Source organism: Ylistrum balloti, unplaced genomic scaffold (genome assembly GCF_031769215.1).
Source record: "Ylistrum balloti isolate Yb309-2 unplaced genomic scaffold, AGI_CSIRO_Ybal_v1 Utg371810, whole genome shotgun sequence".
NCBI lineage: Eukaryota > Metazoa > Mollusca > Bivalvia > Pectinida > Pectinidae > Ylistrum > Ylistrum balloti.
In genome coordinates, this window is record NW_026782902.1 from 406,391 (window position 1) to 424,711 (window position 18,321).

The window sequence follows — 18,321 nt, forward strand, 5'->3', positions numbered from 1 at the left end:
GTACCATGTCCAGAAAGTTACACTTACAACCAGGGAGAGTAACTCTTACTGTCCATCAAATATAACTTTTATAGAACCACACTCTGTAAAAATACATACCTGTAAAAGTCCCTCAGCCCAAAAAACTCTCTCATTTTTAAGGCACTTTGGAACAGCTCTAAATAGGCTTCTGCCATTTGAGGAATAAGAGGTTTTATCAATTTGTAAACAGTTTTGCTGGTTTGGCAAATTCCTCTGTAATGAAATGGTATATATCTCATGATAAGGAAATGTAACATATTCTCAAGGTACATAGTTTACTTCAAAGTGCTTCAACACAGTTTGATGTAAGTAATCTGATGAGAGATATTAGCACCTATTACACAACATTATGTTTTAAATTAAAAAACAAATAAAACAAGAGGTCCCAAAGGGATCTTACTTCCTAACATACATTGTTTGATCTTTGTTTTAACATGGATCTTTTCCCTTCTTTTTACTAGATTCTTCTTATTTGCTCTTATCTATATGAATTTGAAAATTTCTCTTTAAGAAATAACAATAATATTCTTTAACTGTCAAAATAGAACACTGCATGACAGATATTTTATTTTTTCTGAAGTCCAAAAATCAAATGGACACAAGTACAGACCAAGGGAAAGGTACGAGACATATAAAATCAGAAAAACATCAATCATGTTCTTCTCATGAAATAGAGATAGTCAAAATTCAAAATGGCCACCTCACACCTGATAATTACAAAATCAAAAGAGCAGAATTAGGATCCAAGTCACAGCAATAACAAGAACAGGACATACAACCAGACAGATGAGCAGACAGACCAAGGTTTACAGACACAAGAGTTCCTCGGAACTGTATGTGTCGCCTGCATAAATTTAAAGTGTCACTGTCACCAAGAAATCGATACGGATGTGCAACGTTCAACCATAAAGTTTTAAAACCAAATTTCATTTCTATAACTCAAAGCATAAAGGGAAAACTGTGCAAAGTAAAAAATGCCATAAATCAAACCTGATCAGTAATGTTCGACCATGAAGCCATTTCTCATATTTCATTTCAAAAACTCTCAGCATAATCAAGAAAAGCACAAGAAACCATATTCTTGAAGAATTTTCGAAGAGGCATAACTCTGCAAAGAAGGGTCACAGACAGCAAGGAATCAAACTTAATCTGTACCCTTCCAACAAGAAGCCATATACCAGATTTCATTTCAATAACTCAAAGAATAACCGAAAAAAGTCAGGAAAACTTTTGTATGGACGCCGCCGCCGCCACGTGACGACCGACAAAGTGATCCCTAAGTGTCCGCCAGCTCTGCAGGCAACACAACAAAGGGAGTTTAACGTTTAACCATTAGTTGATGGAAGGGTGAAAAAATAATGGTAATTGTCACTCAGAGGAACAGAGTGAAAAACTGAAAATTGACTCTTACTTGGCACTGAGTGTGAGTTCCTCCAGTTCAGGGACTTCTCTCTGGACTAAAATTCCTCTGTTCATCTTGGCTGGATCTAGAGCCCAGTTAGAAATACCGATGAAAGCTACCTGTACAAGGAAATGAGAGAAAATATATCAGATAGGTACCAATAAATGCTACCTGTCCAGCAACAACCTCTTCATAAATATTCTGTAACTGTTACTTCTGTATCAGTATGCTACATATGATCTGTTCCCTAAGTCTGTATATATCATTTCCATCAAAAAGTCAATGTAACAGTTGTGTCTGTACCGTTCAACTTTTCCTATATTATGTGAACTGATCTTTTTATAAATGAATTTTTCATTCTAAAGTGTAGCAAATATACTTTTTTCTCTCCTTCATTATTCATTTGCATTTATTGTAATTTTCAACAATAATTATCAACTGATAGGTCACTTGTTTGTCCAAAGTAAGAAAATGATCTGCTGATACATCAACATCTCACCTTTTTATAAGGCTCTGGTGTCTCATCCCCTTCACATCCGTCCTCCAGAAGTGGATGTAATGTCTGCAGAAACATCAAGACAATTAGTAAGGGATCATTATTTAAAAAAATCAATATCAATAATATTTACTTCTTTGTAATTTGAAGAAATTTATAAAGTAATAATTTCTCTACTTTTTCCACTTTACTTAGCTGTGTTTTAGTACAAAATTCAAACACTTCTTTAGTTAGTATGAGCACAAGACACATTCAAATTTCAGTTCAGTGTCTTAAGTTAGTATGAGCACAAGACACGTTCTATTTCCATTTCAGTGTCTTTAGTTAGTATGAGCACAAGACACATTCTAATTCCAGTTCTGTGTCTTTAATTAGTATGAGCACAAGACACATTCTAATTCCATTTCAGTGTCTTTAGTTAGGATGAGCAAAAGACACATTCTAATTCCATTTCAGTGTCTTTAGTTAGTATTAGCACAAGACACATTCTAATTCCAGTTCTGTGTCTTTAATTAGTATGAGCACAAGACACATTCTAATTCCATTTCAGTGTCTTTAGTTAGTATGAGCACAAGACACATTCTTTATCCAGTTATGTGTCTTTAGTTAGGATGAGCACAAGACACATTCTAATTCCAGTTCTGTGTCTTTAGTTTGTATGAGCACAAGACACATTCTAATTCCAGTTCAGTGTCTTTAGTTAGTATGAGCACAAGACACACTCTTTTTCCAGTTCTGTGTCTTTAGTTAGTATGAGCACCTATTTCCAATTCAGTCTCTTTAGTAAGTATGAGCACAAGACACATTCTAATTCCAGTTCAGTGTCTTTAGTTAGTATGAGCACAAGACACATTCTTTTTCCAGTTCTGTGTCTTTAGTTAGTATGAGCACAAGACACATTCTAATTCCAGTTCAGTGTCTTTAGTTAGTATGAGCACAAGACACATTCTATTTCGAGTTCAGTGTCTTTAGTTAGTATGAGCACAAGACACATTCTGATTCCAGTTCAGTGTCTTTAGTTAGTATGAGCACAAGACACATTCTGATTCCAGTTCTGTGTCTTAAGCTAGTATGAGCACAAGACACATTCTATTTCGAGTTCAGTGTCTTTAGTTAGTATGAGCACAAGACACATTCTGATTCCAGTTCAGTGTCTTTAGTTAGTATGAGAACAAGACACATTCTAATTCCAGTTCTGTGTCTTTAGTTTGTATGAGCACAAGACACATTCTAATTCCAGTTCAGTGTCTTTAGTTAGGATGAGCACAAGACACATTCTGATTCCAGTTCTGTGTCTTTAGTTAGTATGAGCACATGACACATTCTTTTTCCAGTTATGTGTCTTTAGTTTGTATGAGCACAAGACACATTCTAATTCCAGTTCAGTGTCTTTAGTTAGGATGAGCACAAGACACATTCTTTTTCCAGTTCTGTGTCTTAAGCTAGTATGAGCACAAGACACATTCTATTTCGAGTTCAGTGTCTTTAGTTAGTATGAGCACAAGACACATTCTAATTCCAGTTCAGTGTCTTTAGTTGGGATGAGCACAAGACACATTCTTTTTCCAGTTCTGTGTCTTTGATTATGCTTTGCATTTGGCTTCAGTTCATCAAGGAGATGGAGATTTGCTGTATATAACTTATGTTAAGCAAAATATTTCAATATGGAAATATCTTACAAGTTTTGTAATGTATCATAAATTGGTTAAAGTATTGGTTTGATGGATCTGTCATGTTTGTAGTTTCCTCAGGTTGTGCCTCAAAAACTTATGTCTGGCCTGTTTCAAGAAACCAGAAAATTGCACCATTATCCCTCAAGTCAATACTTAAACTGCATACTAAATACATCCCCTATTAAGTATTTTATACCTTGAGTGGCATACGTGGCGAATCTTCTGCTAAGCCAACCTCATCCAGGACAACAACAGATACAAATCTGGTCAAGTCCTTGTCCTTCTGGAACTGGGCACATTGTCTAAACATTCCAGAAATACCATCAGGAGTTGACAATGGACTGCATTGATAAGACATCATCTGGACCTGGTAGTATAGATACAGACTATATTTTAAACAGGTATCCCCCAAATAAATACAATCTAGTATTTCATTAATATCAAATATGTACATCGAAAATATGTCAAAGTGTTATATGCTGTATTAGATAAAGCAACATTTTGTCTTTAAGGTCAAAGTGAAAAGTATGGAACAAAACCGTTGTTAGACAGAAGCATTATGTAATTTACAAATTTATTTCCTATCTCTCCACTGACATAATTATCAATAGTTCATCATCTCATAAAACTTGCCTCCTTATAACCACGGAAGAGATCAAAGTGTGCAGCATGTCCTTGCATGGCATTGTTCACAACAGTTTTAGCCAGTGACTTGGAACTTCCTGGTTTGCCGACCAAGAACAGGGGAATTCTTAGTTCTATACAAGTTACCATCATAAACACATTTTCCTTCAGAGCCTGATTATGAGCTATATTCTTTCCAAGTTGCACATTCTCCAAGAAAACATCCTGACACTTTTCTATTTCCTCCAACATCCTTTGCGCCGGGTCAGGACCTGGTATGTGGCATGGCCGGACAAAGTGTGGTGTGACAGCTTTCCTGTATTCCTCCCGTTTTTTCAGACAGGCATGATAGCATACTCCTAAAGCTAGCATCAGTGACATGGCTACTTCAGTAATATCCTGTAAAAATTTTCTCATCAAAATCAATTGATCTCAATTCAAAGTTTAACTGGAATAAAAGATTCCTATCTGACACAAGTTTAATTGCTTCTGTTGAATTTCTGTTTGAAATTTCTGTTAAAATACTGCTTCTAAGTTTCTATACCATCATATTGAAGATGCTCCTATTTAGGATAAATGTCAGGACATTATAGATTTTACCTGTGCATTGTTTTGTCCTTCATCCTCATCCATCAACTCCTCCTCCTCCTCATCATCATCATCATCATCATCTGAATTCTCCTCAGCTAATAAGTTAAAAAGGACAGAGTTTGTCTGACTCTGGTTGTAGAACCAACTCATTACTTCTAGTACCCTCTCTACATCTCGTAAACTCACAAAGCTACACTCATCCTGAAACACAGAGATAGATATGTTTTACTGGTGCTTGGTGTTAACTTTAAAATCCCAAAAACATGTAAAGCTTGTCTACAAAAACTTTCTTAAACAAAAATTTACTGATAAAATCAATTTTTATTATTATAATTTGGAAATTTCTCTTCAGTGACCTGAAAAACTTTTTAAAGGCACTGATGAACCAATTACATTTCATAGTCTACTCAACAATTCTAAAAGTAATAACCGACATTAAGAAAAACCTTTGAAGAGAAATACCTTCTGTTGCCTCATGAAGTCCTGAGAAACAGTAAGTATCTTACTGACAACATTTTCCAGGTTGTCAAGGAGAGGCAGCTTGTTAGCTCGGATCTGAAAATATCATCAATCAAACTTAACACAACAGTTTTTTTTTTTTTTTTTTTACAAAGGACGAGTCAAGAAAACCAAACATATGGAAAGTTTCATATTTAGAAAAAAAAAAAAAAATTTCCTTAATTTTCTTCTTTTTTTTTTTTGTTTCTTAAATATAAAAACTTCACTTTTTTTCTGCACTTGAGGACTGATTTTAGTATCATGTCATGCTAACACATACATATCTGAGAACCATCTGCCTGATGTAGAGCTCTTCAATTCGAGTGTCTAACTGTCCAAAGTCCCACACCAGGGGCAATAGACTCTGGGGTAAAGGCTGTACTCGGTACACAAGGCGACGCAGAGGTACACGCCCTACAATACAGATACACTATCAAATATATGTACATAAAATCACTGTGCGGAAGGGGAGAAATAGGACATTGGGTGGTTGGGTGGGGCAAAGCACTCAGCTTTCACCAAGATTACATAATAAGACAGATAATAAGTTGTGACCATGCGATGGTTAGATCATAATGAATTATGTCTTAAGTGTGGTCAGTTGTATAATGACGATGTCATTCATATAGTGTTACATTGTAGTTCAACGGAAGAATTAAGAGACGAATTTTGGTGCGAAATTATCAATATTAGTGAAATTTTGTTAAGTGTATATTTACGCGCCTTAGAGGAAAGTCGATTATTTCATGTTCTGATTGGAGGAAGCTTATCTTATGACTTATGTAACTCCGACTTGGAAGAGTTCCGATAGTCAGGATAATCTTTCGAATGATAACGTCATATTACAAATGACATATTAAAAACATTTGATTAATCAAAAAGGTTTGATGTTGTCAGCCTAAACATCTACCTCATCATTGTTATTCAATGTGTATAACAATATTGTAAATATCTATTTATATTGAATGTATTTGATGTTCTCTAATTCTGTAATCTTCCTTGTGGAGGAAATAAAGAGTATATATATAGTTGTTTTTTAAACCCAAAACAATATAACTTGAAGATGATTTTGGTGTTGTTAATTTTGGATTTATACTCCAGAACAGGTAATGAAGAGTTGTGTCTTAACATCTTCAAAACAAATATCAAATTACAATTTATTGGTCAATTATCATTGCCTTTTTCATGATATTACAAGAATGACAATTTTGAAATATGACATTCTTTTCCTGCTACATCCTTTCCGAAGATTTCCATTAGAAATGTAAAACAACGACCTACGTATCTCTAATACAATTGTTATTATCTCATGTTTAAACTAACTTCTTAAGATCAAAACATATAATAATATTATCTTAAAGAGACAAGTGTATCTATAGCTTGATCAAAATCTCAATCCTTAAATGAAAATTGGTTTCAAGATAAAGAAATTAAAACATAGATTTTAAAGTTTCTATTACATTCATAAGAAAAATGGAAAGCTTCTGTCATGTGCATTAAAGAAGAAAAAAAAAAGAAAGATTTTGTATCTCTATTTATTTAAACTATTAATGATGAATATCTCAATATATCTTACCTAACTTATCTGTGGTTTTTTCAGCATCTACATGATAGCCCAGACCTGCCTGCTCAAGGCGTTTAATCAGCTCTTCTGAATGTCTGAAAACAAGAACCATTACTATGTAGTTATGTGGTGGTATAATCCCGTTTACAACATTCAACTTCTGATCAATACAAAGAAATCAAAAACTTTTGTTTTGAATATGTTTGGAATGAAAACAATGTTTTCAGCACAACAACTCATTTGTCAAAATCACTATGTAACAATATTAAATTGTACTGCTCATTTTAAATATATTTCTACTTGATGCTGCCTTTGTTTACTTTCATCTCACCAGGATCACAAACAGAAATCAAATCAAATCATACACATCATCCCATCAATTTTCCTTCTCATCTAAATCTATAGAGGGGTTCATCTATTACAGCGTTCATTGTACACAAGCCTTTTATTTCAAAAGTGGTTGACAGTGAACATAGATTATTAACCCTAACATATGGCCACCAAAATCTAATGTTGGTAGAGGTGAAGTTACTGTGTTAATATGGCCACCAAAATCTAATGTTGGTAGAGGTTGTAGCCTGATATGGTGTTAAGCAGGACTAAAACTATTTATAGATTAGTAAGTTTGATTACTTCCTGTAGGGGTTGCATGCTGCTATGATCTTGAGACTACGGCAAAGTTTTAGTTGATTTCCGCCGATGGTACGGTCACACATGATCTCTTTGATAAGACCAATGGCTTCTGTGGTGTTGGCTTCATCAAAGAAGAGAACAGTTTGGATGTGGTGCCCATATGTATCTGCATTTTCTCTGGCAATTTTTTCCGCTTCCTTTACTTTCTTGATGATGTCCTTTGTTCTTGTTCCACCATGGACCTAGTGTAGGTTAGAAAAAATATTACCAGAAGTTAAAGGTTAATTGTATCATCTTATGGATAAAACTCCAACACAAACTGTCAGACAGAACTGGGTTATATACACCTCCAAAATACCCACAAAAATGATTCCATCTGTAAAATAAGAGGGATCTCGATGCACATTGTTTTATTTCCATTTGTTCTTTAAAATTGTAACTTATTCATTATTTTCTTCTCTTATTTGTTTTTAATAAAAACAAAATCTGTTCATGTTTGAATTTTGAAAGCTGTAACTCTAAGCAAGTGTTCGTATTTGACACCTGGGCTGTTTGTTGTGAGATTGATTATTTGGTAATGATCACTGGAGGTGCCCCTGGGTAGCCCGTTCCAGCTGTAACAGTTTCACCCCTCCCTGTCCGAAAAAGCAATAGTGATGGCATCATCCAAACAAACAGAATGGAAATGAAGTTGATAAGGGTAAACTAGCTACCAAATTTGTATCACTTTGGTACAGCGCCAGTCATAAATTCTATCAATATTCAAATATTTTGATAAAGGCATAGGTTATAAGATCAAAACACACTCCTATTTAGCAAGCAATGTCCATTCTCTCCAGAAGTTCAGTATAACATCTCATCAAAACGGTTATGACGTTTACGATAACTAAGTAAGATATTTTCTACGCCAAACTGGCAAATCATATTAATTAATTAAATGGTGGCTATTAGTTCCACATGTATACCTAACAGAATATTTCAGTAATCTACCCATACTTGCATTTGATATGAATTTGTGAACAATGATTAAAAGTATTTCAATCAGCATCAACATAAAAAATTCCTGATTTTCAATTGATTTGATTTTTAATTTTTACAAAATGCAATTATCAATTAATATAACTTAGCCCTTCATCACAGCCAGCTGTAGAAAACATCAGTATCACAGCCCTTCATCACAGCCAGCTGTGGAAAACATCAGTATCACAGCCCTTCATCACAGCCAGCTGTGGAAAACATCAGTATCACAGCCCTTCATCACAGCCAGCTGTAGAAAACATCAGTATCACAGCCCTTCATCACAGCCAGCTGTGGAAAACATCAACCTGACAGCCCTTCATCACAGCCAGCTGTGGAAAACATCAACCTGACAGCCCTTCATCACAGCCAGCTGTGGAAATCATCAACCTGACAGACCTTTATCACAGCCAGCTGTAGAAAACATCAACCTGACAGCCCTTTATCATTGCCAGCTGTGGAAAACATCAACCTGACAGCCCTTTATCACAGCCAGCTGTAGAAAACATCAACCTGACAGCCCTTCATCACAGCCAGCTGTAGAAAACATCAACCTGACAGCCCTTCATCACAGCCAGCTGTGGAAAACATCAACCTGACAGCCCTTCATCACAGCCAGCTGTAGGAAACATCAACCTGACAGCCCTTCATCACAGCCAGCTGTAGAAAACATCAACCTGATAGCCCTTCATCACAGCCAGCTGTGGAAATCATCAACCTGACAGCCCTTCATCACAGCCAGCTGTAGAAAACATCAACCTGACAGCCCTTCATCACAGCCAGCTGTGGAAAACATCAACCTCACAGCCCTTTATCACAGCCAGCTGTGGAAAACATCAACCTGACAGCCCTTTATCATTGCCAGCTGTGGAAATCATCAACCTGACAGCCCTTTATCACAGCCAGCTGTAGAAATCATCAACCTGACAGCCCTTTATCAAAGCCAGCTGTGGAAAACATCAACCTGACAGCCCTTTATCATTGCCAGCTGTGGAAATCATCAACCTGACAGCCCTTTATCACAGCCAGCTGTGGAAAACATCAACCTGACAGCCCTTTATCATTGCCAGCTGTGGAAATCATCAACCTGACAGCCCTTTATCAAAGCCAGCTGTAGAAAACATCAACCTTACAGCCCTTCATCACAGCCAGCTGTAGAAAACATCAACCTGACAGCCCTTCATCACAGCCAGCTGTAGAAAACATCAACCTGACAGCCCTTCATCACAGCCAGCTGTAGAAAACATCAACCTGACAGCCCTTTATCATTGCCAGCTGTGGAAATCATCAACCTGACAGCCCTTCATCACAGCCAGCTGTAGAAAACATCAACCTGACAGCCCTTTATCAAAGCCAGCTGTAGAAAACATCAACCTGACAGCCCTTTATTATTGCCAGCTGTAGAAATCATCAACCTGACAGCCCTTCATCACAGCCAGCTGTAGAAAACATCAACCTGACAGCCCTTCATCACAGCCAGCTGTGGAAATCATCAACCTGACAGCCCTTTATCACAGCCAGCTGTGGAAAACATCAACCTGACAGCCCTTTATCATTGCCAGCTGTGGAAATCATCAACCTGACAGCCCTTTATCACAGCCAGCTGTGGAAATCATCAACCTGACAGCCCTTTATCACAGCCAGCTGTAGGAAACATCAACCTGACAGCCCTTCATCACAGCCAGCTGTAGGAAACATCAACCTGACAGCCCTTCATCACAGCCAGCTGTGGAAATCATCAACCTGACAGCCCTTCATCACAGCCAGCTGTGGAAGTCATCAACCTGACAGCCCTTTATCACAGCCAGCTGTAGAAATCATCAACCTGACAGCCCTTCATCACAGCCAGCTGTGGAAAACATCAACCTGACAGCCCTTCATCACAGCCAGCTGTGGAAATCATCAACCTGACAGCCCTTTATCACAGCCAGCTGTGGAAAACATCAACCTCACAGCCCTTCATCACAGCCAGCTGTGGAAAACATCAACCTGACAGCCCTTCATCACAGCCAGCTGTGGAAATCATCAACCTGACAGCCCTTTATCACAGCCAGCTGTGGAAAACATCAACCTGACAGCCCTTTATCATTGCCAGCTGTGGAAATCATCAACCTGACAGCCCTTTATCACAGCCAGCTGTAGAAATAATCAACCTGACAGCCCTTTATCATTGCCAGCTGTAGAAAACATCAACCTGACAGCCCTTCATCACAGCCAGCTGTAGAAAACATCAACCTGACAGCCCTTCATCACAGCCAGCTGTGGAAATCATCAACCTGACAGCCCTTTATCACAGCCAGCTGTGGAAATCATCAACCTGACAGACTTTTATCATTGCCAACTGTAGGAAACATCAACCTGACAGCCCTGTACCATTGCCCGCTGTAGAAAACATCAACCTGACAGCCCTTTATCATTGCCAGCTGTAGAAATCATCAACCTGACAGCCCTTTATCATTGCCAGCTGTAGAAATCATCAACCTGACAGCCCTTTATCATTGCCAGCTGTAGAAAACATCAACCTGACAGCCCTTCATCACAGCCAGCTGTAGAAAACATCAACCTGACAGCCCTTCATCATTGCCCGCTGTAGGAAACATCAACCTGACAGACCTTTATCATTGCCCGCTGTAGAAAACATCAACCTGACAGCCCTTCATCACAGCCAGCTGTAGAAAACATCACATCCCTGTCTTCATAATTACTTTTATCATTATTTCTACAAAAATGTGTTATACATCATAGCTTCAAAGCTGTCTGGCAGAAATAGCTTTATTACCTTCATGAGGATCATATTTTTTAGGTTCACTCCTGGGGGACACTGAAGAGCACACATAAACTTGACCAGTCGAGTTTTGCCACATCCAGTTTCTCCCATGATGATGACAGGGATATCACATCTGAAGGATAAAGGGGGTATGTTTCATTCAGTAAATCAGGGTATTATTTCAATCCATTATATAGCAACAGTACCAGGACAGAGAGAAAGTGAACTTACTTAAACCTCATGTAGATGGCTAGGATTTTCTTCACATTGTCTGTGGTCAATTCATAGGTGTCATCTGGATCGTGTGGAAAATCCATTCCCATCACACTGCATAGTTTTAATATCTTCTCATGTCTGAAGACAATGGAGGATTATACTTCTAAATAAACTTTTAAGAGTGACAATAAAACCGTAAGGATAACTAATACACTTCCCTTTTAAACTGGATGTTCATCCTCAGCTATCTAATAAAAGCCTTCGAAGGACAAATGATCTCCACACCCCCACCCCCACCCCATACCCCCAATAAACACTAGTGAATCCATACTAAACTTTCTATGAGAGGCACCCAAAAGGACAAATAATAATACACACACACACCCCTCCTCACACCTAAACAAAAAAGAAAAAAAAAGGGTAAAAGATAACTTATCTATGTGCATCCTCACAAGATAAACAGAGTATGTTATCTGTAACAACCTATCAGTGATGTTCATTGTAATGGCTTTCATTTTTGGATGAACTGCATACTCAAACCTTACCTTTCCTATTTCTGTTATACATGTGGATAATGACCATTGATTTAGACCAGTTTCAGTAACCATGGGTATAATTTACACATACATGTATCATTAGTGAAATGTTCAACTCAACAACTCATCATATAACAATCAAACACATCCTATATTTCCATGTAATATTTGTTGTAACGGATGCAGAGTCATGTCCAGACAAGGTACTGACCAATCACAAACCAGTTTTCTTAATCATGTTTCATGAGGTAATTAATGTCCTCTAGGAGAAGTGAATCATCCTTTCTACCACTAAAGTCATCAAAATCTATTGATTATCACAAGTTCTGCCAAACCTTTCAAGTCTGTCAAAGTTTTCGTCAATGTTGACTTTGTTTCTGATGAGGCTGTCCTGAAGCTCTCGTTGCATTATGCGAGGCTCAAGAACTGTCTCAGTTTGTTGATCCATCAGGTCACCTGTTGCTCTCTGGATCTTGAACCCCACAAATGTCATTGAATGATGATCAGGGTTAAAGAAAAGGTATGGATGAGGACTGCATAAAAAAAAAAGAAAATAGGAAAGGATTCAAACGTGGTTTTTATTTCACAATTCATGAAGCGTCACCTTCAATTCTTTAACATTGAAGATCCCCAAACTCTAACCATGTGTAAAACTTGTTAATATAACGATAGAGTGAAAGGAAATGTATATGGAGTAAATATATTGCAGCATTCAGTAGATATCTTGTACAGGAGCCTTATCTTTCAAAAGTCATTAAGTGTGACCTTTGACCACAACAATTCTATTCGAGTGTAGAATTAGATGGTGTGAACAGCGCCTAAATATGTCACAAGGTTCATATCTTGTACACAAGCATGTGTTACAGATGCCATGTACAAAGGCAAAGAAATGCACAGAATGGGCTCCACAATGTGTCAGACTCTTAACCAGAGCTTAACTAGGTTACATTGATAAACAATTACTACAAGTATAAAGACACTAAAACTACAAACTAAATGGTAATTATCAGGTAATTGTGTGTTGTTTGATGTCATCTACCTTTTGATTCTTATTTTATATATCCTCCTGCTGGATAGTGGTTCTTCATTCAATTAAATCCAGGCTGAAGTCATTATATTTAAACAAAAATATTTACCACTTAATAAGTAGAATGACGTTAGACTGACCACAGCAGAACAAAGTACATCAATGTGACCATGCACTTTCTTGTTTTGATTTGTTTTTTTCTAATTCACACTATCATCACTTCCCACTTAAAATACTTAATATTTGACTTTGATCTAGCTTCAATTACGAATTTTGACCTTTGGTGAAGTTCTCATTGATCAAGTCTGCTTTATATTGTTAAAATATCTGTCATTTACAAGATACAAAATGTAACCTTGACTTTGAACCCTTTGACTTCAGCCACTGATCAAACTCTTCCTGCTTCATAATGTCAGAACAAAATATTTATCATTAAATGTTACGACCTCTCACCTTGATTTGTACTTGGGGATATTTGACAGTATATTCCCAGTTCTATTTTTAGTAACCAAGTTAGATAAGCCATACCTGTATAATAACTAACCTTCTCTTAGTCCTATAAAGCAAAGGCAGACAAACCTACACCTACAGAACACAGAGAGATTGGCGTTTTAGGTCAATAAACATATTGGAGACATTCTGTAATGGATGATGCAGCTACACACCTGCTTTCCCACGTCCTCCTCATCTGGAACTGTTCTATAATATTATCCTCAACAGCTCCTTCGGTCTCTTCATCATGAAGCACAAGTCTCTGCATTCTTTTGATTGGGGATTCTTCACTCATCACCAGTGATCTAGTGGCAAAGTCCTGTAACATAGTCAACATAGATACACATTATCACACAGTCTTCACTCATCACCAGTGATCTAGTGGCAAAGTCCTGTAACATAGTCAACATAGATACACATTATCACACAGTCTTCACTAATCACCAGTGATCTAGTGGCGAAGTCCTGTAACACAGTCAACATATACATGTATACACATTATCACACAGTCTTCACTCATCACCAGTGATCTAGTGGCGAAGTCCTGTAACACAGTCAACATATATACACATTATCACACAGTCTTCACTAATCACCAGTGATCTAGTGGCGAAGTCCTGTAACACAGTCAACATATACATGTATACACATTATCACACAGTCTTCACTAATCACCAGTGATCTAGTGGCAAAGTCCTGTAACATAGTCAACATATATACACATTATCACACAGTCTTCACTCATCACCAGTGATCTAGTGGCGAAGTCCTGTAACACAGTCAACATAAACATGTATACACATTATCACACAGTCTTCACTCATCACCAGTGATCTAGTGGCAAAGTCCTGTAACATAGTCAACATAGATACACATTATCACACAGTCTTCACTCATCACCAGTGATCTAGTGGCAAAGTCCTGTAACATAGTCAACATAGATACACATTATCACACAGTCTTCACTCATCACCAGTGATCTAGTGGCAAAGTCCTGTAACACAGTCAACATATATACACATTATCACAGTCTTCACACATCACAAGTGATCTAGTGGCGAAGTCCTGTAACACAGTCAACATATACATATATACACATTATCACACAGTCTTCACTCATCACCAGTGATCTAGTGGCAAAGTCCTGTAACATAGTCAACATAGATACACATTATCACACAGTCTTCACTCATCACCAGTGATCTAGTGGCAAAGTCCTGTAACATAGTCAACATAGATACACATTATCACACAGTCTTCACTCATCACCAGTGATCTAGTGGCGAAGTCCTGTAACACAGTCAACATATATACACATTATCACAGTCTTCACACATCACAAGTGATTTAGTGGCGAAGTCCTGTAACACAGTCAACATATACATGTATACACATTATCACACAGTCTTCACTCATCACCAGTGATCTAGTGGCAAAGTCCTGTAACACAGTCAACATAGATACACATTATCACTCAGTCTTCACTTACCGCTGCCCCAACATGTACACAAAGTCTTTTCTCCTTCATCCCAAGATATTTCACAACAAATTGTGACAGAGACTCTACATTCCTACAGAAGACAGATTTTAAAGAATTGTTCTTTTTCCCTTATTGGGCCGAAACCCTTGCACCCATGGGGGTGACATCCACCATTTACAGCAAACTGAGTCCCCTTCATCCAAGGATGCTTCAAACCAAATTTGGACAGACATTTGACATTCGTACAGAAGAAGGATATTCTAAAATTTGTTTTCCTATTGGATCTTGCCTCTCCGTTCCCTGCAAGCTGACAACCATCATTTCTACAAAATTGTTTCTGCTTCACCTTAGAATTGTCACAGAACAACTTGGAAAGAATTCTGACACCTTTTCAGCATTAAGAGGATTTTTAAAAAATTGCACTATTTCCCTTATTGGGCCCCCACCCCACTGACCCTATGGGGCTGAGGCCCATCATCTATACAAAAACTGGATGGATGGATGGATGGATGGATGGATGGATGGATGGATGGAATGACAGAAGGACAGACAGAAAGACAGACAGAGGGAGAGACAAGAGACACCACTGTATGCCCTAAGACTAGGTGAGCTAATGATAAGCATTAAATTGGTGAAACATTTATCTTTGACTATCACTGATGATAGTATGTGTATATTGTATATACCAAATAAGAGAAGTGAGAGATGTATAATTTATGGACTTGGAAGCTATCCTAAACTTTAAAATTTTGGGATGGGATGCAGAAGACGGGGAAACAGCACTAGCTCACATTCACTTGAAACCAGTGAGCTAATTAGTAGTAATTTCTGTGATGATTTGATACCACAGTTAAACACAACATACCCTTGACATCTGTATGAGGAATTTTAATACAAATTTGTCAAATCCTGGTAAGTCTTCTTTGGCTGCAGCTCCGCAAAAGGCAGAAACCTCAAAGTCCTGTAGCTGGGAGTTGAGGAAACAGACAAAGTGTTTCAGCTCGGCCCATGACGGATCCCTTACTCCGCAGTGTCTGTAACAATTAAGGAAATGTAATTAAGTTATAAACAGAATTTATATAATGGTTCTGGGAACAGGTGTTAAAACAGGTAAGAAGTATCTATATTCAAAAAGGTGACACATTACTCAGGAGCTATTGCCCTTTGTTTTTCTATCCCATGATGCATCTATAACTACTGTCTATACTGTAACATAGAAGCCATGGTTGAATGATCGATGCAATCATGTAGTTTCTTTGACCAAAAAAAATAAATAAACAGTGTTGGAACACACAAAAGTCCCAGCCATCAACCTGGATGAAGTTTGGAGCAATGGATTTATTTGGATTTGGATTTCTTTTTTAAATCCCAAAGGCAAAGATTTCCAATTCAGGTCTTACTGTTTTTTGTGAACATTTTATCAAAATTCTCAAAAATTAAGGGCCTCATCCAACTTTGGAAAACATAACTGACCACAACAAAATCAAAACCTGATCGGCATAATTATACAATTACTACCAAATTACAGCTCTATAGCTAGATTAATGTTCCTTTGATGAGCAGAAATAAAATTATGACAATATGACAGACAAGGGTAACCCTGCATCACCCTGATCCGAGTAGAGTATTGTAATTCAAACTTCTCTTTTAATACACCCATATGTTTTGTTACAGACAAGGTTATTAACCACATACATTCATAACAAAACCAGATATTTACAAAATACAAAGCATTCTCATGGCTACAGAAACAGAGTCAACCAAGGAAATTGATAATACAAAAATAAATCCTGAAATCATAAAAAAGGGTACATTATAGAATTAACTGTGTTGAGTCACAAAAACTGAAATTTGAACCTTAGAAATGTTTGGAGACAGTTGATCTGGTTTCCCTCTGGTTGATAGGCATTGATATCAGCAAGGCCTCTCCTTTCATCTAGGCGTCGCAGGTATTGATAGGGCCGCTGGAATACAGAGCTTTCAAACTCTTGTTTATCAAACAGTAAGTCACTATCTGCATAATCTGTAACAGAATGTGATAACAGTTGGATGTATTTCTGAAGTAGCAAGAAATACATTTTTGTATTTGCTATCACTTTTAAAATGGTATGAAATTCTGAAGATTCAATCCTTACTTTGTGTTAAAATGTCTGAATATGTAACTATTAAATGTGAGGTAAAGATGTTAATAAATCTTCTTACTGTGAAGTGAAACTTGATTACATGTACTACATACAAACTAAGCTTTCCTACCATGTGGCTTCTTTCCCTGTAGGATATACATGCTTTCTTCTGGAGAGCGACACGTTACATCAGGAAGGATCTCAAAACAACGATGGAAACAGATCTGCTCTCCTCCTCTCTAAAGACAAAACATTAATTTTATTAATGAAAACATATCATACCTAAGTAGACTGTACAACAATCCAATGCTAAATAGACTGACTAGTAGTAAAAAAAAAAACAGTTCCTGATATCTGTTTTCATTTTCCTAAATCCCAGGACATATTGGTGTATACAGTACATATTGGTGTACATATAGGTGTATACAGTACATATTGGTGTACATATTGGTGTATACAGTACATATTGGTGTATACAGTACATATTGGTGTATATAGTACATATTGGTGCATATAGTACATATTAGTGTATACATTGGTGTATATAGTACATATTGGTGTATATAGTACATATTGGTGTATATATTGGTGTATACAGTACATATTAGTGTATATATTGGTGTATACAGTACATATTGGTGCATATAGTACATATTAGTGTATATATTGGTGTATACAGTACATATTGGTGTATATAGTACATATTGGTGTATACAGTACATATTGGTGTACATATTGGTGTATACAGTACATATTGGTGTATACAGTACATATTGGTGTACATATTGGTGTATACAGTACATATTGGTGTATACAGTACATATTGGTGTATACAGTACATATTGTGTGTACATATTGGTGTATACAGTACATATTGGTGTATATATTGGTGTAGTACATATTGGTGTATATATTGGTGTATACAGTACATATTAGTGTATATATTGGTGTATACAGTACATATTGGTGTATACAGTACATATTGGTGTATACAGTACATATTGGTGTATATATTGGTGTATACAGTACATATTGGTGTATATAGTACATATTGGTGTATACAGTACATATTGGTGCATATAGTACATATTAGTGTATATATTGGTGTATATAGTACATATTGGTGTACATATTGGTGTATACAGTACATATTGGTGTATA

General features: G+C 36.9%; 1 protein-coding gene across 1 annotated transcript in view; it reads right to left on the reverse strand.

Annotated features, from left to right (window-relative positions):
• Positions 1–18,321, reverse strand: part of LOC132563651 (E3 ubiquitin-protein ligase rnf213-alpha-like) — an 82,222-nt gene that overhangs the window by 4,751 nt on the left and 59,150 nt on the right. The window contains exons 27-43 of the mRNA XM_060228390.1: positions 17,291–17,397; positions 16,895–17,060; positions 15,903–16,071; positions 13,731–13,876; positions 12,374–12,571; positions 11,518–11,640; positions 11,299–11,419; positions 7,503–7,744; positions 6,882–6,964; positions 5,586–5,719; positions 5,270–5,362; positions 4,817–5,008; positions 4,226–4,615; positions 3,789–3,959; positions 1,923–1,985; positions 1,433–1,542; positions 100–234 (exon numbers count right to left, since the gene is read on the reverse strand). Coding sequence (XP_060084373.1) covers positions 100–234; positions 1,433–1,542; positions 1,923–1,985; positions 3,789–3,959; positions 4,226–4,615; positions 4,817–5,008; positions 5,270–5,362; positions 5,586–5,719; positions 6,882–6,964; positions 7,503–7,744; positions 11,299–11,419; positions 11,518–11,640; positions 12,374–12,571; positions 13,731–13,876; positions 15,903–16,071; positions 16,895–17,060; positions 17,291–17,397 — 2,643 coding nt within the window. The remainder of the gene's footprint in view (positions 1–99; positions 235–1,432; positions 1,543–1,922; positions 1,986–3,788; positions 3,960–4,225; positions 4,616–4,816; positions 5,009–5,269; positions 5,363–5,585; positions 5,720–6,881; positions 6,965–7,502; positions 7,745–11,298; positions 11,420–11,517; positions 11,641–12,373; positions 12,572–13,730; positions 13,877–15,902; positions 16,072–16,894; positions 17,061–17,290; positions 17,398–18,321) is intronic.